The sequence below is a fragment of the Saccopteryx leptura genome, chromosome 3 (genome assembly GCF_036850995.1).
Source record: "Saccopteryx leptura isolate mSacLep1 chromosome 3, mSacLep1_pri_phased_curated, whole genome shotgun sequence".
NCBI classification, from domain to species: Eukaryota; Metazoa; Chordata; class Mammalia; order Chiroptera; family Emballonuridae; genus Saccopteryx; species Saccopteryx leptura.
The window spans coordinates 161,303,244-161,327,337 of NC_089505.1; the positions used below are offsets into that span (position 1 = coordinate 161,303,244).

At 38.6% G+C, this 24,094-nt stretch overlaps 1 protein-coding gene across 1 annotated transcript in view; it reads right to left on the reverse strand.

The window, feature by feature from the left end:
* The window catches only part of COL24A1 (collagen type XXIV alpha 1 chain), a 383,490-nt gene extending 380,398 nt beyond the window's left edge, over positions 1–3,092 (reverse strand). Inside the window, exons 1-2 of the mRNA XM_066372218.1 lie at positions 3,045–3,092; positions 2,816–2,946 (exon numbers count right to left, since the gene is read on the reverse strand). Coding sequence (XP_066228315.1) covers positions 2,816–2,871 — 56 coding nt within the window. The 5' untranslated portion in view covers positions 2,872–2,946; positions 3,045–3,092. The remainder of the gene's footprint in view (positions 1–2,815; positions 2,947–3,044) is intronic.
* Positions 3,093–24,094: the final 21,002 nt, after the last annotated feature.

A 24,094-nucleotide genomic window follows, 5' to 3' on the forward strand; every position in this document is an offset into this window, starting at 1 on the left:
ACTTGACAGATTACCAAGTAAAATGTCTAAATAAAATTCAAAATCATTTTCCATAAGTTATGATTCTTCTCCCTGAGACATTAATTTATTTTAAACATTTACTTGAACACAAACATAACCAAGCAAATTTAAAAAATAGAATTTCATGCCAGCTAGGAAAAAGATCTTTATATCCAACACCACCCTGCCCTCCCCCACCCCAGTCTCTTTGGTTATAGAAACCCTTTAAGTATCATAATAGCTTCCCTGGGAGACCGTCCAATAATATGTTAAATCAATGTATCTAATACTGACTTTTGGTTTTAATTTACTTTTATTAATTCCACAATTCACATTAAGCATCTGGAACCAGCCCCATGAAATAAAATGTCTTTAGGGATTCAGTTTTAAACTACCAAAGTTTTGGGGTGACTAATCAGAACTGTAATTTTAAAATACTGCCCTTGTACTTGCAAAACATCACCACAAAAAGATGGTGAAAAATTAAAACCTCAGGGATTTCATTAGGGACTCTAAGGTTTAATTCAGTGACCTTACATGATCATCAACTAAGCAGCTGCTTCTCCTAAATCCCCACCATATAGGGTTGGCTGGTATCATTTTTTTGTTTTGTTTTTTCAAACTGAAAGAACTCTGAATTCTTTATGGAAATTGGATATTTTCAAGAAACAATATTCTCAGCTCAACCAGTAATACTTTTTCCCTACTTGCATGTGTGTGGTTGGAGCTGTGAGGGGCTACAATCAGATGTAACCTTGAATTACCCTTAATTCTGTACACCCACCCCCACTGGCAACTGTAGAGGAACAAACTGGATATCCAAGATCCTGATGACCCCTGGCAGAGACCTCTGCGAGGGTAGGGGAGATTCGCGCCCAGGATCTGCTACCCATTCCGACATCTCTTCACAAGGGTTCTTTCCCTATTCCACGTAGTTCAATTTTTCCTCATAAATTCCTCGGTGTAATCCATTCTGTTCGGTTTCTCTGACTCTTGCCTCCCTCCCCCCAATCATCTGGACCCAATTTGCAAACCCCAAACTGCCCAAGAATTTATGCAGGGCCTTTTCTGGGAGTCTGGAAGGGAAGTGTAAACCAGACAAGACAGAGAGGCCCAGAGCAGAAGATCTTTAATCCGCAAGGTTGGTCACAACTACCAAGGGGAATGTTAGTCATCGACTAGGCTTGTTCTGTGGCAAGGAAAAGCCCTCGGGGAGGAGGAGCTGGCAGGGAAGACAAGAAGGGCACAGGGACGGACAGGCAGGCTGTGAGGTGGAGGCCCTCACCCAGCCGCTCCTGGTAGTACTGGATATGCGGGCGCCTGAGACTCATTCCCCATTCCACGGGCCCCAGATCACAGAAAGATGCAACCACTTCCGCAGGATCCGCTGCGTCCCCCCGGCCTCGGTTCGCCAGCGGATCCCTGCAGAACGGCTTTTATTGAGAAAAGTGACAGAAAACATGCCTGGAAACGCTGTGCGACCCGGGTGAGCATCTCTGGGAAAGGCTGCCGGAAGAGCCTGACCTCTTCTTGGTGCCGCGTCTCCCCGCCCCCTGCATCCCTCCCCCCGCCCTCCTCACCCCATCCCGTCCCGGCCGGCGTCCCGCCGCGTGCACACGGAGTTGCCACACAGAGTTGCGGAGGTTACTCCTCACTGATTCGTCGGCCTGCGGGCACGTGGGGAGGTGCGTCCCTGTCCACCTGTGAGCCCGGCTGCCGGGGCTTCCCAGGGTCAGAGGACAGAGCGCAGGGCCGCCCCCAGGCGCGGCTGCACCCGGCTGGGAAGCACGTGTTCACACAAACACTGACACAAGGCAGTCTTTCTCCGCACCCCGCCTCCGCCTGCCTTCTGTTGCCACCGTCAGTTCCGCCCCCTGCCCGCCTCCCACTTACTCTCCCGAGGGGCAGCCTCGAGGCGGAGAACCGCTAGAGCCTCTTTCGTCCCCCCCCCCCCCCCAGGACAGGAACAAACCGGCATAACCCACTGACCTGTTCCAGGCACCAGGGCAGCCAGCCAAGGCCATACACCCTCCTCGCCATCAACGCCTTTTTCCCCAGTGAGGGGGTGGGAGCAGGTACAACGTCCAAAGAGGAGGTGGGGTGCCATTCAAGGTCCCCGCTCACACTCCGGGTGAGGGGTAGTCCCGCCCCCCGCGTCCAGCCCCTTCCCCTTAAACAAGCCAGAGTGATCCCGGCGCAGCCCGGCCCCGACGGGCAGTGCGTTTGTAGGTCTATTAAGGACAATAGGAGATTGCCTCCGAGTCCCACGGGTCTATCAGCTCCCCGATTCCCGACGCCCAGCGGACACACTCTTTCCCCATCCCGCAACCCTGCGGGATTCCTGTGTTCCGCGGTCCAGGCTGCGCGCACAGAGCCCAGCGTTCGGATAATGCCCCGGCAACCCCCCGGCTGGAGGCCCAGAATGAGCACCGCGGGGAAGCAAGACCTCAGTCAGGGCCACGAAGGAGGAGAAAGGGAGGAGGGCGCGGGGGCGGCGGGAGCTGGAGCGCGGGCGGGCGTCGGAGCCCAGCTCTGGAGCCCCGAGCGCCGCTGCCGCCCGCTCGGGCCCCGAGCCAGCAAGGGTTCCCTCCAGAGCCACAGCATAAACTGTCGGAGAGACCAGCTGGCAGGAGGCTTCCTTTCAAACACGGTATTTTACAAATTGAGGAGACAAGAGAAGGATGCCACGGCTGCCCCGGGCTCTCAACTTCAAAAAGTGCCAAGAAGCGGGCGCACAGACTCCAACCTGCTCCGCGGATCCCGGGGGTGGCGAGAGAGGCTGGTCTAACCCTGCCCCGGCGGGTGGGCGACTTACGTTTTTGCCGTGTGGGAGACCTTTCCACGCCTTGTCCTGTGGGCTCCTAAATGCATTTGTATGCATTTGTCCGCAAGGCGAAGCGCTAACGGAAAACAGAAGCCACCTCCGTTCTGCTAAGGGTGCAGCTACTGTCCATGAAAAAGGGAAACAAAATCACATGAAAACGATGCTCCAAAACCGCGACAACAATAAACAGGAGGAGATTAGGGAGGGAGAGAAATAGCACCCGAAGGGTAGACAGTCTTCCTAGTTCCCTGGCTAGGAAACGGACGAGCCCGGGGCTGGGGTGGGGGCGCTCCCCTCGGAGAGCGGGCGAGGACGGACACCTCACTGGCGGGCGGCGGCGCGCGGCGGGCGCGGGAGCTCGGCTGCGAGCGCAGCCCTCGAGTTCACTTGCGGTTCAAAGGCGACTCTGTGACTCCAGTGGAGTCCTCCGCTTGGGCCTGGGAGGAGAAAGGGATGGGGGAGGGAAGGAGGTGAAGGGGGGCGGGGAAGTCCTGGGAAACAACCCGCGCCGGAACATTTGTAGAGAAGGACACACACCCACTTCGAAAAATCTAGTCGGTGCGAAAGGGCCGGTGGCAACTGCAGGCGCTCAACGCGTTGACTGCCGCCGGCTGCTTCCCTTGGAAGAAGAGGAGCGAAGCAAATCCGGCCGGTGTTAAATTTCACCGCTTACTGACTTGCAATGACATCACCAAATATAGTGCACACACACACCCTCCACCCCACGCCCATCTCGGGCGCCGGGGTCCCCAAGTCCTAGATCCCGCAGCGTCCGGGGCGCGGGCACCGCCCGACGCTCTCGCTTCCCACGCTGTCCTTCCCGCACGGTTTCAAAACTTGTAGGTGACTAGTCTTCTTTCCTCAAAGTGTCCGTATACCAGTCCTATTTTCAGCAGTTTCCAATTTGATACTTTCCGCTTGTGTGTCTCCCACCCCCAATCTTTTTCTCGGTCCTCTTCACACACACCTGAAATCAATCTCAGCTCAGCGGCGTCCCACTCTCCTCTAGCGTTGCCTTTCATTTTTATTTTTATTTTTTATGCTGAGATGCTTGTGGCCTATGTCATATTACAAACTGACAGCAGTGGTTCTCATTTCTACCTTTCCTCCCCTTCACTCTTTCCTTTCGGTCTGTCCCCCTTATTACTTTCGAGTGATTTTTCTCTCCTGTAATCCAGATTTCTGCTTTTGCCTTTTTAAATCTCTAACAAGCATGACTTAATGGTCTGCATTTAAACATCAACAGCGAGGACACACTATAGCTTCTCCAATCTTTGTAATCAATTGCTTTTTGACATAAGCCTCCATTTCCCCGAAGCTTTTTTTTATACTTAGAAAATCATCTTTCAATTTTTGCAAAAAATAAAAACAATAATTTCTGATCTCATTTTAATTATTAGTAAGACTGGAAATTCCAGGAGGTCAGGGATCTATTTATCCTGCTCACGGATTTTCAGCTCTGCATGTCTGTTTAGCAAATGACTGCTGTATACCACTGAAGACCACTTCTCCAAGTTTTTCTTGTCTATTCTGTGCACCACTGAGAGCGAATGACCCTTCCACATACTGAAAGTCATCCCACACTACACACATAAAGGTGAAAGTGACCATATTGATGAATAGAAATAACTAATGAGATCCTTGAAATTTGAGAAATTTTTTTCTTCAATATATAGAATTTATAATAATTCATTTTCCTCTCCCTCAGTTTTTCAACATTTTGAAGTAATTTTAGATTTACATAAAAGTTGCAAAAATAGTACAGAAAATTCCTGTATACACTTCTTATGACTTGCTCTAATGTTATTATCTTACATAACCTCAGTAGAAGGTTTACAAGTCTTACTCAAATTTTATCAGTTTTCCCTAATGTCCTTTGTCAGGTCTAGAATCTAATCCAGATCCTACACTTTGTTTAATCAATTAACAAAGAGATTGAAAAAATGTCATATCTCCTTAGTCTTCTCCCATCTATGGAAACTCCTGTCTTCTTATGTCTTTTATGACTTGATATTTTGAGGAGCACTGATCAGTCATTTTGTAGCAGGTCTCTCAGTTTGGATTTGTGTGATGTATTCTCATGATTAGAGTCAGGTATATATTTTCAGCATAAATACCACTAAAGTGATGTTAGGACTTTCTCAGGGCATTATATCAGGTATAGGTATGTTGATATATCTTATTGCTTTCATCACTTAGTTAATGTGCCATATGCCAGGTCTAGCCACTGTAAAATCTCTCCCCTGTCTCCCCACTGCCCTCCCCGCAACATACTATCACCAATTTTTGAGGCAAATAGCCACTGCTTTCTGAAATCCTAGAAATCCATGACTGAGGAAAGATGATCAGTTTTAAATAGCCTTAAACTACAGTTTTTCTATTTTTAACAACTGGTCAACTAAAAAAGGACGGGTAATTTTTGGTTTGGCAGAGAGAATAAATAAGAATTAAGCATATCCTAAGTAACTCACACAATCTCTGTCTCCATTTCCCCACTTAATCTATTTTAAGGATTAAACAGACAAAGTAAGGTTTAAATGCTGTAGACTTTTGAAGATGGTGGAGATTACCATAGGTCAAATTGATCAAGACAGATGAACCAGAGAGACCTTGAAATTTAGCTGAGCCTAAGGAAAATGGGGTTAGTCACTTTATGATCTTGTTCTTTTCAAAGAGTTCAAGATATTTTTTAAAAATACAATGTCAAGATCTACAATACATAGGCATTTCTTATAAATCAATAAGAAAGAGATAAATGTAGAAATATAACAAAGAGCAAAAGAAAAATGCATATACATAGAAAAAATAAAATTGGCCCCAAACATATTTAACCAACTCAATTCAAGAAATGCCAAGTTAAAATAATAAGATCCCGTTTTTTTTAAAAAAAAAGCAAATGACAATTTGTGTGTGTGTGTGTGTGTGTGTGTGTGTGTGTGTGTGTGTGACAAAAAGAGACAGAGAGAGGGATAGACAGACTGGAAGGGAGAGAGATGAGAAGCATCAATTGTTTGTTGCGGCACTTTAGTTGTTCATTGATTGCTTTCTCATAATTGCCTTTACTGGGGGCTACAGCAGACTGAGTGACCCCTTGCTCAAGCCAGCGACCTTGGGCTCAAAAGCTGGTGAGCCTTGCTCAAACCAGATGAGCCGCACTCAAGCCGGCGACCTCGGGTTTCAAACCTGGGTCCTCCATGGCCCAGTCCGATGCTCTATCCATTGTGCCACCGCCTGGTCAGACAAAATTTTTTAAAGAAAGTATAAGATCTAACATTGATGAGGGTAGGATAAAGCTGGTAACCTTAACCAATTGGAGAAGTGTAAATTAGGTGCAACTAGAGGAAATTTGACAATATGGATTAAGAGCCTTAAAAGTACTATATTTTTTGATCAGTGATTTTGATTCTAGAACTATAACCTACAGAAATAACCAGATCTGCCCATGAAAACATATATATAAGAATAACCATCACAGTATTATTCTATTTCTAAATAAAAAATGTTACATTCATGTAGTGTAATATTATACAATACTGAAAAAATTATTTTGAAGAATATTTCCTAATATAGAAAATTCTTAAACTATTTAGTGAAAAGAAGATGAAAAACTATATACAGTATAATACAATATATTATATATGTGTGTACAGTGTTTATTATATAGTCTAAAATAAAGATGAAGGGAAATGTACCTAAATAGTAATAGTAGCATAAAAATAACTTCTGGGTAGTGAAACTAGTGATGATAAGCTAAATTTCATCTTTTATTTCTATCCATTTTTATATTTTACAATAAGAGTATATTATTTACATAAATCAGAAAAAAAACTAATGAAACTTTCAAGATTGAGCTCCTGAGGAGTGTGTCAATGGTTTAGAATAAGTGCCATGGAAATATGTTAGGGAAGAATCAAAAAGATATAATAATAAATTGATTTAAATGATTTTATATAACTATAGAAAGGCAAATCTATAAACTGAGCAACATTCTAAGACAACCAAATATGTAGATAGATACATACACACTTGCACAGTTATGCTAAGGGGAAAACTCTACGTTTTAAATGTAATGTTGCAAGTTTGTCTTTAAAAGTTTCTTATGATTTTTCCTCCATAACAAGTTGAAGCAAGCTGGAGCCCTCTACTGGGATGGTCTTCTAAGAAGGCTAGAATTTATATTTGAAATTACAAACTTAGGTTTACATGCCTCTATCCAGAAATGAACTTTGTGTTTTTAATATTCAATTCTTCTAAGACCAACTTTCTACTGAGTATATGTATATGAATTTCCTTAGTGTTGTATAGTATAAGAAGAAAGGTTATTGTTTTACTATTGAAAAGGATAGGCCCAATAGAAGTAAACTACAGAAAACTCACAATTAAGTGAAATAGTTGCACAGAAACTGGCAAACATTTGTTTGAATATCTGTGGGCTCTAATTTAGAAAGTCACTTAGGAGTGAGGAGGCCAAGGTAAGAATATAAGGTGGGACAAAAGTAGCTTTACAGTTATGGATAATCAAAACAAAGTTTATTCTTGTATTATTATTTATTAATTATTGTATTTTTTTATACAAACAACTGTGAACCTACTTTTCCCACACTCTGTATAATGGGGGGAAAAGATCAAGATTTTGAATCTCAAATGTTAGGCAGAATGTGGCATACATGTTTCCTTTAGAATTTATTTAAATAATACTTGCCATTTGGAATATTAAAGGACCAAATAAAATGCCTTGCTTCTTTTATGTTTCATTATATCTTTGGTTCTTCTATAATAAGTTTTATTTTCTCCATCTGAAATCAGCAATACAATTTTCCAACAATTAATGTCAAGTATTTAGTATATTTTACATGAATATTCATACAACATGCTACAGATTTTAACAGAGAACCTAATTTTATAGAAATTGCAGTGATGCAATAACATCATCAAAAGTCAGAGAAGAGGTGATTTTGTACAGTTATCTACCTGTGGTAACACATAAGAACTCCAACTCATACTCATGATTCTCTATCTGCACCTTTAGTTCAAGTTCCTCTCACTTTATGAAGAACATTAGAAAATTCAATATGGGACATTTCTATTTTATCTTTTCAAACAACTTCCAAGTGAACATAGCCCCCACACATTTTTAAAAGAGAAAAAACCAACGAATGGTAAGAGTATTTTTTGAATTGTAAAAATGGAAGAAACTTTTCCATATTTTGCAATAAGATTCTTGCAACATTAGTGGTCATATTTTGAGAGATCATAAAATTATCTGTTTTCCTATGGTAGAGAAGAAAATTTTAATTTGCACCAGACCAGACCCTGAAGTTAACAGAGAGGCAAAGAATGCCTACAGATCTTGTCACATGATTGTCTCAGCAGATATTAGAAGATAGCCATTTCTGTCAAAGTAAAAATTTAATATAACCCATATCAAAACCTGATTAGTTCCCCAAAGGAGAAAAAAAAAGCAATTGAGTATTTTACCATATGTACAGAATTCAAGAAATAATATTCAAAATTATTATAAAGATGTCAAGATTGCTTGGATTCTGCAAAGGTGATATCTAAGGAACAGGTGCTAATTTTCTGGTATTCTGATTGATGAAGAGACCTTGAGGAGCAAAGTGAACCTAGAGTAGGAAGAAATTGATATTACCAAGTCCTTCTAGGTAATGGGGCACAGTTCTAGGTATAGTCACATATCTTATGTAATAATCCTCTCAACTGCCCAGTGAGGAAATATATCAATTTTATAAACAAGAAAACTGAGCTCCAAGAGGTTAATTTACTTATTCAAGGTCATACAGCTAATAGGTAGTAGAGCTGGAACCCTGGCCCAGATCTAAAAAATTCTGAAGTCTGTGCTCTTTGGAATTCAATGATTCTGAAATTTTAGTATGCATATAAGTCATATGAGTTTCTTTATACAATTACAGATTCCTTAGTCATTTGCATAGATATTCTCATTGAGTATGTCTGAGGGGAAGCTCAAGAATTTGCATTTTGCCTGACCCGGTGAGTGGTGCAGTGAATAGAGCGTTGGCCTGGGATGCTGAGGACCCAGAGTTGAAACCCTGAGGTTACTGCCTTGAGCCCAAGGTCTCTAGCTTGAGCTCAAGATTGCTGGCTTGAGCAAGAGGTCACTGGCTCAGCTGGAATCTCCCAGTAAAGGCACATATGAGAAGGCAATCAAAGAACAACTAAGGTGACACAACTATGAGTTGATGCTTCTCATCTCTCTCCTTTCCTGTCTGTTTGTCCCATCCCTGTCTGTCTGTCTCTCTTGAAAAAAATGCATTTGCATTTCTAATAAGTACTACAATTAATTGTGATGCTGACAGACTAGTGATCATATGTTAACATGTCAACTATTCTTGACTTAGTTACCAAATATAGCACTTAGTGACTGCATGAGAAAAATCTCTTAATGGTAAGTATGTACTTTTGTTCATATGTACCTGGGCAGAATAATTGTGGCTTAATTTAAATTCCATGCTTAAATATTTATTGAATGAATGAATAACTAAATAAAGAGTTGAATGCCTATTATGTATCAGGAAATGTTCTAAAACCTGGGGTTATGAAAATATATAATTATTGCTCCTAAGGAGCTCGTAACCTACTAGGGACAGAACCTAGTAAAAAAAAAATCAACTAGACAAATCATAGAAAAAGAAAGAATAACTAACAGTTATATAGGACAGTTGGGGCAGAAAAGAGATAGTACACAATTCTATTGAGATTGAGTGGAAAGATGTAAAGTTCAGATCTTTAAGATCTTGTAGATATTTGCCAACTAGACGAGAAAGGTCAAGCCAACCCAGGGCGACAATAACATGGAGGTATGACAGGCCCTGGAACTGAGATCAGGGACCTGCAGTTGGAATGACTACAATATAGAGATGAGGCTGGAAAGATTACATAGTATCTTTTGGGAATTTGGGCTTAGCATCATTTTCTTCTGTATCAACTAGACTAGAACAACTTGAAAGATTCTTTTTTATTTGTTCAAATAGCCATGATTCTTGGAAACTGATGAAACATTTGAGAGATGAGTGTTTCAGCTTTATTCATTTTAAAACATGGGTCCTGTGAATTAAGATTTCTTTTTGGGTTTAAAACAGATGCATTTTTAGTTAGAGACACAAAGTTTGTTAAAGGGATAAGGGATACTTTGGCTATAATAACCGTGTGGGGGCCCCAGGCCAAACATTAACTGAGGACTTTGAGAAAATGGTAATGTTATTCATACAAATGACTTACTATCCACTTTGGGGAGAGAATTATATACACTTGTAATAGCTAACTGAGGCATGCTTATTTACAATAAATTACAGATTATAAACTCTCTCAATCCCTCCTTACTAGAAAAACTAATAAAAATCCTTACCTTAGAAAGACATTTTTTCAGTTCCAATCCAGTATGGATATCCTGTTATTATTCAACCTTGTTGATGTTCTTTGCTGCCACTATTCCTTATCATCTGTTTATGCTAGCATCTTTCTTCCTTTATTCTCAATATCATGAATTTATCCAAATGGGCATCTCATACAGTTGGCAGGATGATCTTTTCTTGATTCATTGGTCCTGGAGCTATGGAACTCTGCATAATGTGCTTTCTTCCATGTGAATGCATATGTGCTTCAAGGTACTTTGGGCCATATGGTGTAGGAAGAGTGTTTCCTTCTGACTTTTGGTGGTAAGAATAACATATTTATTGGAGTTTGAAAACCAGAGGAAAACACAGACACTCTTGACACATTTTTGCATAACACTAAGAATGCACCATTTCAGTCATACCCAATGATATTCCCTTTGAGCAGAATCTCAGGGTTATTCAGTATGATCACTTCATACCTACTGTAGCCTAGCTGATCTGTCCAAATTAAAACTGCAAGTACCAAGAACTAAGATGCGCTCACTGTCTATTAATTCCTTCTCTCTGCCATCCTACTTACCCATTCTTCATTCTTCCTGCATAATGGCTCACTTTTCTAGCTATTTAGCACAAATTCTATATTGTTCATTTGTGAGTAAATAAAATGGAATCTACCAATAGGGTTAAAAGCTACTAACTTTTCCCTGGCAGAGAATCTTAATCAGTTTTAAAGTCTTAACCAAGGGACTATAATAATCTGAGTTCAAACACCAGACAAGACAAGATAAAATGAACATATATCTGGAGTAGATTGTCCTACTAAGTATATATTTTACAGTGGATAGAGCATTCGCCTGGGATGCAGGGGACTCAGGTTTGGAACCCCGAGGGCATTGGCTTGAATGTGGGCTCACCAGCTTGAGTGCAGGATTGCTGGCTTGAGTGTGGGATCATGGACATGACCCATGGGCACTGGTTTGAACCCAAGGTCGCTGGCTTGAGCCCTTAAGGGGTCACTCACTCTGCTGTAGCCCCCTGATCAAGGCACATCCCAGAAAGCAATCAATGAACAACAAAGGTGCCAGAACGAAGAATTGATGCTTCTCGTCTCTCTCACTTCCTTTCTGTCTGTCCCTATCTGTCCCTCTCTTTGTCTCTCTCTCAAAAATAAAAATTATATTTTTATTTTGTTCTGCCCTTCAAATGTGTGTGTCTATGTGTGTGTGCATGTATGAAAGTGTGTGAAATTAAAAAAATATACATATGGCCACGTGGATGTTTGTTACAATGGGCATTCATGCCTGGGCAGTAAAGTCTTACAGCAGCACCATTCATACCACTCACAACCTGTCAGCATTTCCATTTTAAACCCCTTCTGAATGAATTCCAAAAGCTACAGCACAAACCAGAGAGCCTATTAATTTTCAAACATATATGTAAAGTTAAATTAAAATTGGTACTTTGAAGTTTGCCTTTGAAACTTATGGATTTCTCTCCCAACTCTTCTCTTTTCCCATTAAAAGATAATTGCTACAAACAATGTGCTCCTGTGACCAGATATGGTAGCATATTGGAGATGGGAGAGAGCCTAGTGGGAGAGAATTATCTTCAGAGACATATTCTTTTCAACTTTCGGTGTATCTCCACCCAAATTCCTTTAGAGAACTATTATTATAGAAACATTTTATGAAAATAACAGGTAAAAGTTTCTACTCATATTTATTTCCTGAATCTCCTCTGGCAATTTTCCTTATTTTTCATAAGACAAAATTCTAGTCTAAAAGTTGTTGGGGGAAAATAAGGTTAATGCTACATGTTTTAATTAGAATGTGATACTGTTTTAGACATACATAAATAAAACAATTTTCAAGTAATAGTTTGAAGATATGTTAACAGATCACTGAGGAGCTTAGAATCATAGCAAATAATAAATAGCATCTCCTAATATTATTTTTTAAATCAAGAAATGTATGATTGAAACAGTATATCATGTGTGTCTACAAACTTTTAAAAATTGTTTATTGAATTTATTGAGGTGACATGGGTTAATAAAATTATATAGGTTTCAGGTGTACAGTTCTATAATACATCAACTGTATATTTTATTGTGTGTTCACTGCCCAAAGTCAAGTGTCCTTCTGTCACCATTTATCCCCTCTATACCTTCTTCTATATCCTCCAGCTCCCTTTCCTTCTGGTAATCACTATACTGTTGTCTATGTCCATGAGGTTTTTTCTTAATCCCTTCACCTTTCGCACCCAACTCCTCACCCCTTCCCATCTAAAATCGGTCAATCTGTTTTCAGTATCTATGAGTATGATTCTATTTTGTGTGTTAGATTATTATGTTTATTGGATTCCACATATGAGTGAAATCATATGGTATTTGTCTTTCTCTGACTGGCTTATATCACTTAGCAAAATACTATCCATGTTCATCCATGCTGTTGCAAAAAGTAAGATTTCTTTCCTAGTAGTATTACATTGTGTAAATGTACCACAGCTTTTTTATCCACTCATCTACTGATGGACATCTGGCCTGCTTCCAAATTTTAGCTATTGTAAATAAAGCTGCAACTAACTAAAACAAATATTCTGGCCCTGACTGTGTAGCTCACTTGGTTAATGCATTGTCCCAACATGCTGAGGTTGCGGGTTAGATTCCTCATCAGGGCACATATAAGAATCAACTAATGACAGTATGAATAAGTGGAACAACAAATCAATGTTTTTCTCTCTCTCTCTCTGTGTATTTCTCTCTCTAAAAAAAATCAATCAATAAAATTTCTTTAAAAATTTGAAAAATTTGCCTGACTGGTGATGGTACCATGGATAAAGCATCAATTCAAAATGCGTAGGTTGCTGGTATGAAACCACTGGGATCCCTGGCTTTGAGCACGAGGTTGCTGACTTGAGCAGGGAGTCATCCACATGATCTCAAAGCTTGCCAGCTTGAGGTCAAAGGTTGCTGGCATGACAAAGCACAAGTTTGCTGACTTGAGCAAGGGGACACTGGCTCAACCCCAGTCAAAGCACATATGAGAAGCAGTCAATGTACACCTAAAGTGAAAACAACTATGAGTTGATACTTCTCACACTGTCCCTCTCTTCCTGTCTCTCTCTCTCACTCTCTCAATAAACAAATAATAAAACTTTTTAAAAGCTAAAAAAATTTTAAATAATTTATATGAAACCACAAAAAACCCTGAATAGCAAAATCAATCTTCAGAAAAAAGAACAAAGTTGGGGAAATTATGCTACATGATATCAAACTATACTACAAAGCCATAGTAGTCAAAACAGTATAGTACAGGCATAAAAACAGACATATTGATCAATGGAACAGAAGAAGAAATCCAGAATTAAACCCATAACTTTATGGACAATTAATATTTGACACAGGAGGCAAGCACATATGATGGGGTAAAGACAGTTTATTTAATAACTAGTGTTGGGAAAATTGGACAGATGTGCAAAAAAACAAAACTAAGGTCACCTTCTTATATCATACATAATAATTAAAGACTTAAAAGTAAGACTCAAAAGCATAAAAATTCTAGAAGAAAACATAGGCAGTAAAATCTCAGTCATTTCTCATAGCAATATATATATTTCCCAAGGATATATATCTATATATATATAGATAGATAGATATATATATAGATATATATCCTTGGGAAAGGGTAAGAGTAACAAAAGCAAATATAAACAATGGCACTACATCAAACTACAGAGTTTTTTTTAACAGTAATGAAAACTATCAACAAAAATAAAAAGACAATGAAGAGAATGAGAGTACATACAGTGTGTCCATAAAGTCATGGTGCACTTTTGACCGGTCACAGGAAAGCAACAAAAGATGATAGAAATGTGAAATCTGCACCAAATAAAAGGAAAATTCTCCTAGTTTCATACCTATTCAGTGTAGTTCGATGTGGGCTCACGCACAGATTTTTTAGGGCTCCTTAGGTAGCTATCCCATATAGCCTCTACAGACTCATCACTGACTGATGGCCTACCAGAACGGGGTTTCTCCACCAAACTGCCGGTTTCCTTCAACTGCTTATCCCACCGAGTAATGTTATTCCTATGTGGTGGTGCTTTGTTACAAATGTGCCAATATTCAAGTTGCACTTTGGTCATGGATTTGAATTTAGCGAGCCACAGAACACACTGAACTTTCCTCTGTACTGTCCACATCTCAACTGGCATGGCCGTGGGCTGCATCGCTGTATACACGGTATTACGTCATCATCTGCACATGTGCACATGCTGCCACATCATCCTACAGAAACTGGGAGGGTTTTCCTTTTATTTGGTGCAGATTTCACATTTCTATTGTCTTTTGTTGCTTTGCTGTGACCGGTCAAAAGTGCACCATGACTTTACAGACACACTGTATTAGCCAATGATACATCCGATAAGGGGTCAGTATCCAAAATTGATAAGGAACTTATACAACCCAACACCAAAAAAAATAAACAATTTAATTAAAAAATGGGCAAAGGGTCTGAAAAGACATTTCTACAAAGAGGTCATACAGATGGCCAATAGACACATGAAAAAATGCTCAACATCACTAATCACCAGAGACATGCAAATTAAAACCACAATGAGATATCAAGTCAGACCTGTCAGAATGGCGCTCATCAATAAGTCAACTACAAGTACTGGCAAGGATGTGGAGAAAAGGGAACACTTGTGCACTGCTGGTGGGAATGCAGATTAGTGCAACCTCTGTAGAAAACAGTATGGAGTTTCCTCAAAAAAAATTAAAAATGAAACTGCCTTATGACCCAGAAATTCCACTTCTGGGAATATATCCGAAGAAATCCAAAACACTGCTTCAAAAGAATATATGCACCCCTATGTTTATTGCAGCATGTGTATGCAAAATTCAGAGAAGAATAAAACAACAGTACTGTACAAGAAATTTGACCTTAATACCTTTAAGCCTCTGCATGCCTCATCCTCCTCCATTGACTCCCACCCCTGCCCCAGTCAATCTTCCAACATTTAAATAAACATTTTAAAAGAAAGTTTAAACAGAAACAATTTTGTTTTCATGTATATGAAGAATTACTATTTATTCAATGGCTTTTGTGAAAGATTGTGGTGGGTGTTATATTTCTTTCCCCACTGAAAATAAACCCTTGGATTTTTAGCTTCAAACACTTCTACACTTGTCCAGTCACTCTGTCTAGGACTCCTTCTTGAGGCTTATCTAGGTCTTTGCTTGGAAAGGGCACTCGCATTTCTGATCTCTGTGCCAGCCCAATCTGTATGCCACAGTTGTTTCCCAGCAGACCAAAAACAAGAAGAGTGTGCGATTAATAGCAGGACTCAATATAACTACACTAGATTCCATTGGCTATTGCTCAATAGGGTAAATGAATGCAAACAATTATATTTGACCCTTTTGTGCTCTAAAATAAGATTTCCAACATAGGTACACTTTTATTTATTCAAAGCCAAAGGTTGTCAAGAATTCTAAAATGAAATTTTCTAAATTTGCCCTTTGAATTGCACCTTCTAAAATTATTTTCTCTGACACACAATTCTTAGGCTTTAACATTTACTATGATATAGTACATGTCTCCCATTTTGTTCCAGCAAACACTAAAGCTTACACTAACCATATAAACTAATCATGCAGGTTTTTTTCTTCTATTTTATTTTGCATAGTGTTTGCACACAGATTATTAAATATTCTTTTCCTGTGCACCTGTTGAGTATGTGTGTGTGTAAATACAGAGAGAGAAACAAGACTCAAATAATTTATTTCTTTTTCATAGCTGTTCTTTAAGTCTATTTATTCAGCTTTTATTTCCACATTTTAGTTTAGAAAGTAAATTTGTCAGGAAATCTTTAGTTGGATGACATACAAATCATTCTCCGCTCCATGAAAATTTTAGCCAGGTTTAAAGATGCTATAGCAGTTCTTTAAATTAATGGACTAATTTGTGTTTATATTGAATAAAACTTCAAACAATGCAAAAACAACTTCAATGTCCAAACTGCCTAAAATTAGTGATTTATGCTGGAATTAGCCCACTGTAATCACTGATCATTTCCTTCTCAGAGATTAGTTTTAAAACTTCTCCACACTTATAACAATTATATCCAATGTGTAAAACAAAATACCTGTAGCCTAGGACCAGATCAATATATTTTGGAATATATATGCAAGGGGAAAGTATTTAGAATACTATTAGCAGCAGCCTAAAACTATGGGGCATTACTTTGTCTAAAGCAATATTAAATATGGATAGAAAATATTTAGGAAATACAAGAAATGGAAAGAATTAGATGTATCTTTAAGGATAACCAGACTCATCCTTAGCAGAGATAAATGTTCTTCTTAAAAATCTTTGGTTTGAATAAAATGCAAAAGAAAGAGCATTGGAGGACAGTAGCTAAGATAAATCCCCCCTCTCAAATCAGCATTTTATAAAAGAAATGTGAAAGGAATGACTTTTAAATTCATGGATCAGAACGCAAAAAACGATTGTTTCCATTGTGTATAAATCAGGTAGCACTTAATTTCATGAAGGAATACCTGCTTTGTGTGGACTTTTTAAAATTTATTTATTCATTTTTAGAGAGAGGGGGCGGGGGAGGAGCGGGAAGCGTCAACTTCCATACAAGCCCTGGCCAGGCAAGCCTGGGGTTTGGAAGCAGTGACCTCAGCGTTCTAAGTCGACGCTTTATTCACTGGCCACCACAGATCAGGCTGGAGTCTTCTTTTAAATGCATTGTGATATTAAGCATAGTTACGTAAATAATGGATGATGGTTTTAACATTATATAAACATCACCATTGTTATGTGATACTTCTGAAAGATTCTGCTAACAATATTACTTATGAAATCAGTGAAATCATATAGGTTATTTTTTAGGAATACACAGGAATATAAAATTCCCCTCTTACTCTGGATGAGAGAATAAATGCTCCTTTCATGTACCAACATTTCTATGTGCAATATGATGAAGTGGACCTAGCTCAGTGTGGGATCAAATCCTAGCTTTGCCATCTAAAAGCCATGGGCTCTCAGGTACATAATTTAATCTCTCTCAGCTTCAGTTTCCCTGTTTGCAAAATAAAGATAATGCTACTATTCATGTTCATGAAGATGCAGTAAAGAGTAAATGAAATAATCCATGTAAGTGCCAAACAGTCTATGATACATAGCACTTGCTCAATAAATGTCATTGCCTTCCAATCGTCCTTGTGGTCTGCAGTACAGGAACTGTTTATCCCAATTTTACAAATTATGAAATGAAACAGATTTGAAGGCAAAGCTCTAGTCACAGAGTTAATTAGTAACAATCACATTAGGAAAACAGGTCTTTCTGATGATAATAACAACAACAACAGTAGTAACATTATTATTTTGTTATTTTAAAACATTTTAGTAATTTAAACTTTATTTTTTAATTTTCTTTTTATTAACTTTTTGGGGTGATTTTGGTTTTTAAGATTATATAGGCTTCAAGTGTACATTTCTATGATACATGATCTGTATATTGCATTGTGTACCTGTTGCCTAAAGTCAAATTATCTCTGTCATCATATGTTTGGCTCCTTTTACACTTTACTACCCTCTACCTCCCCTTCCCTCTGGTAACCATCATACTGTTGTCTATGTCTATGGGTTTCAGTTTTATATTCCACATGTGAGTGAATCATATGGTTCTTAGCTTTTTCTGTCTGACTTATTTTACTTAGCATAATATTCTCATGGTTCATCTATGTTGTGGTAGCTGTCAGTATTTCATCTTTTCTTATGGCTGAATAGTATTCCATAGTCTATATGTACCACATCTTTATCCAATCATCTATCGAAGGACACTTTGGTGTTTCCATGTCTTGCTCCTCGTGAGTAGTGTTGCAATGAACATGGGGTGCGTTTATCTTTGTGAATCAATGTTTTAAAAGTGTTAGGGTAGATATCAAGAAAGAGGGTTGCTGGGTCCTACTGTAACTCTATTCTTAGCTTTTTGAGGAACCGCCAAGCTGTTTTCCATAGTGGTTGTACCAGTTTAAAACTAGCAGTAAATTTTTCTCCATTCCCTCTCCAATACTTGATATTGTTTGTCTTATTCCTAACAGCCATTCTAACAGGTATATGTGGTATCTCACTGTAGTTTTAATTTGCATTTCCCCAATAGCTAGTGAAGATGAGCATCTTTTCATATATCTGTTGGCCATTTGTATGTCTTCTTGGGAGAATATCTGTTTAGGTCCTCTCCCCATTTTTAATTGGATTGTTTGTTTGTTTTGTGTTGAGTTGTTGCAACTTTTATGACTCTTACCTTGCAGGCAGGAAACAAACTATCCTCTCTAACTGTAAAAGGCTCTCTTCCCTAGCTGCCTGGTGCAAGCCCAAAACAACCAGAGACACCCCTGTTTTTAGTTGAAAACAAAATAAAGCCAATGCTGCAGTTACTTGAGCTATCAGTTTGAACTGAGATACATCTGCCTCCAAAACTCTCAAAATGGTAGCAATTACTGGTTTTAATGTTGATGACTTACCACTAAGCAAGACTTGTATTGATATCCCTATCAGAGGTTGTATATTCCCATAGCTAGCTGACAGGCGACTCAAACATTTGTATAAATTCTAAAGTTTGTTTGCTTCCAACTCAGCTAATTCACCAAGTATTAGCTGGCAGAGTCCATCTCTGTGCTATGAGAAACCTAGTCCAGTAAAACAGAAATTGCTGAAAACTTCTGAATCAAATATGGTCAGAAGAGAATTAAAGAAAATCTTTAATTCCCTATGTTGGTTTCAATATTTTTGAAAACCTAAGAAATCTGTGGTAATGTGGGTGCAGGGGAGAGTATGATACTTCTTTGTAAGTGAATCAATGTTGATCCAATGTAAGGTTCTATAGGGATAAATTGAAAGGATTATTCAGATATGCACATTTGCAAGTTTACACACACACATATACAAATAGACACATACGCTGTGACGATGTGAAGCCAGTATGAATTCATAAAGCCCAAGATCTGACAGACTACTCCACTTAGCTTTTTGGACAGGTTGGCAAAACCGGTGGAATAAAGGAATGCATTTCAATACAGTGTATCTGATCTTAGCAAGATATTTTATTTGACTAGATTTCTATGATACCCTCATGGAGGAGAGAGAGAAAGGTTTTAGATCAGGGGTCTCAAACTCGGGGCCCGCGGGCCGCATGCGGCCCGCTGAACAATTTTGTGTGGCCCGCAGACTAATCCACGAAGTTCAAAATATTTTGGATAAAATTAAGTAAGCCTAGGGGCCTACTTGTATTTTTCATTTCTCTAGCATCCTAGCTAGATATTAGCTTAGTTAACAGCAGTTGTGATGCGAACTATAGTTTCCGGTCGTTTTGTGACACTGAGTAAACTGCATGTACGATTGTGCTTGTTGTACTGATTTTTTTTTGTTTTCAACTGCAGTGAGAAAAGTGTTGCGTAACAGTGGCCTTTTGTAGACCTAGTGCGGCCGCCAAAAGGCTGTGATCTTGCTCTGCGGCCCACATGCTGAGTTGAGTTTGAGACCCCTGTTTTAGATGATAACACAGCCAGAAATATAGAAATACTCAAGGGATGTTAATCAATAAATAGGTATAAAACTAAAAAAAAATATCTTCCAGCATATCATAGAGTTCTGATGATGACATAGAAATAGTATAATGCTGTGATTTCAGGGGGGGTAACTTGGCCAATTTGTCTTAAACTTTCCTAGTCTAAGCATTAAAAGTCGAAAATTCTGGGAAACCCTTCAGTTCCAGGCAAATCACGGTGGTGGTTAATCACCTTAGATTTGAACAGTGACTACAAGAAGAAGTAAGAAATGACCAGGCAGCAGACAAGAAAGCACTGATTCATGAGAGAGCCTAGTATGTTTGAGGAGCTACAAGTAATTTAGGGTTGCTCAAGTTGACAAAAACACATATTTAAGAATTAGGTTCTATAGGATCTTTCTTTTTTAATTGTAGTGAAATATGTATTATATAAAATTGACCATTTTAACTACTTTTAAGTGTGCAATGGTGTTAAATACATCCATGTCGATGTACAACCATCACCACCATCCAATCCCGAACTGTTTTCAATTTCCCAATCTGAAATTCTGTAAGCATTAAACATGAGCTCCCTACTTCCCCCTCCAACCAATCCCTACAAACCATTATTCTACTTTCTGTGTCTATGAATTTACTTATTCTAAGTACCTCTTCAAAGTCAAATCATGCAGTATTTGTCTTTTTTGTGACTTTTATTTCACTTAGCATACTGTTTTCAAGGTTTGTCAATTTGTGGCATGTGTGAGAATCTCCTTCCTTTTTAAGGCTAACAGATTCTATGTACATACCACATTTTGTTTATCCATGTATTTCATTCATTTATTGATGAATACTTGGGTAGCTTTCACCTTTTGGTTATTGTAAATAATGCCATTATAGACATGGGTGTACAAATGTCTGCCTCAGTTTTTACTTTCAATTCTTTTAAATTTATATCCAGAAGTGGGATTGCTTGAACATCTGGTAATTCTATTTTTAATTTTTTGAGGAACCTCCATACTGTTTTTCATAGACGCAGCACCAATTTACATTTCCACTCACTGTGTACATTTCTCTGTATCATTGCCAGTACTTATTATATTTATTTACCAAATTCAGGAGTCTAAGGAAAGGTATAACAAGTTTTGGATAAATTGAATATGAGGTACATGGTGAGGCAGCCAGGTGAATATACGTAGTTGGTGGTTGAATATATTGTCCTGGAGCTCAGCATAAAAGTTTGAGCTTGAGATATACTGATTGCCATGCAGGTGAATCCTGAGACTATAGTTTGTCCAAGGACAGGGTATGAAATAATAAAATCACATTTGTTTCTGAGAGACACCAAAATTTATGGGCCTGGCAGAGGAGGAGGTGCCCACAAAGAAGAATAAGAAAGAATATTCATGAAGGTGAAATCTATAGGGATAAAATTTCAGCTCAAAATAAGAAAATAAAAAAATTAGAGTTGTCCAAGAAATGGAGCAAAAAAATCCTTTTGTTGTAAGTGACTGCCCAGCCCCTGGGACTGTTGTCAGAAGCAAGAGAACCACTTGTCTGGATGTCACAGGAGGGATTCTTTCCTTAGTGAGTATTTGGTTTTCATGCTCAGAGTATTTATTTAAATATACAGAAAAACCTACTGTTTCATCAGAGAACAACGTGAATTAACAAAACCTGAGAGATCTTTACTTGTTTAATACTTGAGGTTTCCAGGACTGATTGAATTTATTAAAAAGAAATACACGAGGCTTCCTTAGTTTTCCAAGTCAAAAGCTAGGCATATCCCACTCAAAAACTGTTGCAAATATTTTGGGAATATAAGCCAACATAATAAACTGTGATGCTTTTATAAATAATGCCTGCTGAAAGATTCAGATAATAGTGGCCAAAACACTTCAGTTCCAGTGGGATGCGCTTGCCAGCACTTCTAAAGACAACCCTCCCCATTGTGTTTTCCTGTGTGTGTTACAGTTTCATTTATAGTTATTAAATATGAATATAGGAACATAATGAATAAAGAAATATAAAAAAACAACAACATAAGCCAGAATTACTCTTTTTTTTTTTTGTCCCAAACCACAAGATTCCTGGGAAAATAAAAAGCAACAGAGTCCATCCTCTCCAAAGAGCCACTTGATAAATATTCCATATTTAGGATGGAAAAAAAAGAGCCACCTTTGCCTATGAGTCCTTTATTTGGTGCTGTAACTCATAATGAAGCCTACCTGCCTTATCACGCTGACTGACAGAACAGCTGCTTCCTCTCAGACAAGGTCCGTGCCCAGGACCCACCAGACCTGGATGAAATTTAGATTGCCAGTTTATGTAATCCCATGCTGGTCTCAGAAGAATGATAACTGGCTTTCCAAACAAAGCCAGTTTTCGAGCATTCTGGGGATCACCTCTATATTCTACACATAGGCAAGGCTGTTTGGGAATGATGGCAATAAATCCTTGTCTTATAGCCCAAATTATTCATTTTTGACACACATACCCTCATCTCCACCCCTAAGAAAAGTGAGGTTTCTGTAAATACTGCACCATTCTAACATCCTTTCAGGGTCAGGGAGTAAGTATTGAACACTGCCACTCTCATTTATTAGCTGCATAACCTTTTCTTTGTCTCAGATTCTTTATCAGTCAAATGGGGTTGTTATGAGAATCAAATGAGTTATAATACATAAAGGGCTTCTTGGAGTGTGGTGACATAGTGCTGAACAAGTGTATGCAGGATGTGCAGTCTCTCTGTACCTATCAATTTGTAGAACTCCTCAAACTAACTGATGTTCTTCCAGAGCAGATAATGGAAGAGAACCTAGAATGCTTAGCAAATTAGCCTTTAGTACAAAATCAAGATAGGTTGTCTCACTTGAGCTATGGGTGTTAATCACTTTTTCATTCGTATTCTCCTGGGTTTGGGGTCTCCAGTCTTTTCCCGATGAGGAGTTATTTATGATATAGTGACATCCCCAAAATCTTTGGCATGTTGATCTGTGAGGGGTCCCTAGAGCTCCAAGTAATGAGAGGTTTAGAGAGGAAAAGGAAAACCAATTGCTAAGAGTTGATATTATCTAGCACATTGACTCAACTTTTGAACTAAATAAACATTTTATTTTAAGTCATCACCATTATCAAAAATCATAGAATTTTAGAGTATCCTACACATACTACATATATGTATAGATACATACATTTGAAGAAACTGAGATACAGAGATGCTAAATCATTTGATCAATACTTCTGAAGAAATTAGTGGTAAAGGACTAAAATTCATGACTCTTGATTCAGTTCTCCCATTCACATTTTCATCCAGTAAATATTTCTTAAACTCTTGCAGTGTGCAAGATACTGACAGAAAGGAGCTGAATACAGCATCCTCTGAACCCTCAAAAACCCTACAGTTTAGAGAATTCTACCAAGTAAATGGGCCATTATTGTACAGTATGATAAGTATGAAGTGCTGTTATGTTGGGTGGAAAGATATCAGAGGGGCATGTTATACTTTACCAATAATAAATATCATCACTGAGGAGGAGCTGTCTGTTAACACTGTCCTCAGCTCTAGGGATACAAATGTGAAAAGGTACAAACATTGCCTTCCAAAGATTATAACGCTTGTCACAAAGGAGCACATTCCATGTTATATGAGTGTTGAGACAATACAGTGCTTAGGAAGTTTAGAAGAGACCTAGCTCACCAAAGGACGGGACTACTGTGGGAGATGAAAATGGCATTAGACTTTGAAGGAAATAACAATCAGAACAAGGCAGGTTGTGCTCAGAATTTATTCCAGGAAGGCAGAAATGTGATACTTCCTTTTGTCAAATCTGATTCCATCCCCAAGTATTGTAGCTGTTTTCATGACAATTTTTTTTCCAGAACTTATAAGAAAGAACTTAAGTGTGATGAACTTAGAGGGTCTTCTCCTCTTCCACGTGTCTTATTTTTTCTATGCCTTCTAGCCTACACTCTTTCCAGGATTCCTTTTATATTCAAATAAATTTTAAAGATTACTCACTTATCCCCTTCCTAGTATTCCACTCTAGCTGTCCCTCATAAAGGTCTTTTCCTAATTCAGCTTCTTAAGAAATATTTTAAAATAGGTTTTATTTTTCACATTAAACTTTGACATTAACCAAACATAACTCACTATGTGACTTTTAAGTAAAAACAGTTTTCCAAATGTGTGTATGTGAATTTTTAAAAAAGTAATAAAGTCTACTGAGTAAGTGAATAATAAGAAAACATTAATTTCAAATACCTAGACATTATTATCTAAACATAGACAAACCAGAATTTTCCCCAAATTGAATATAAAATCATCAACCTAAGATAA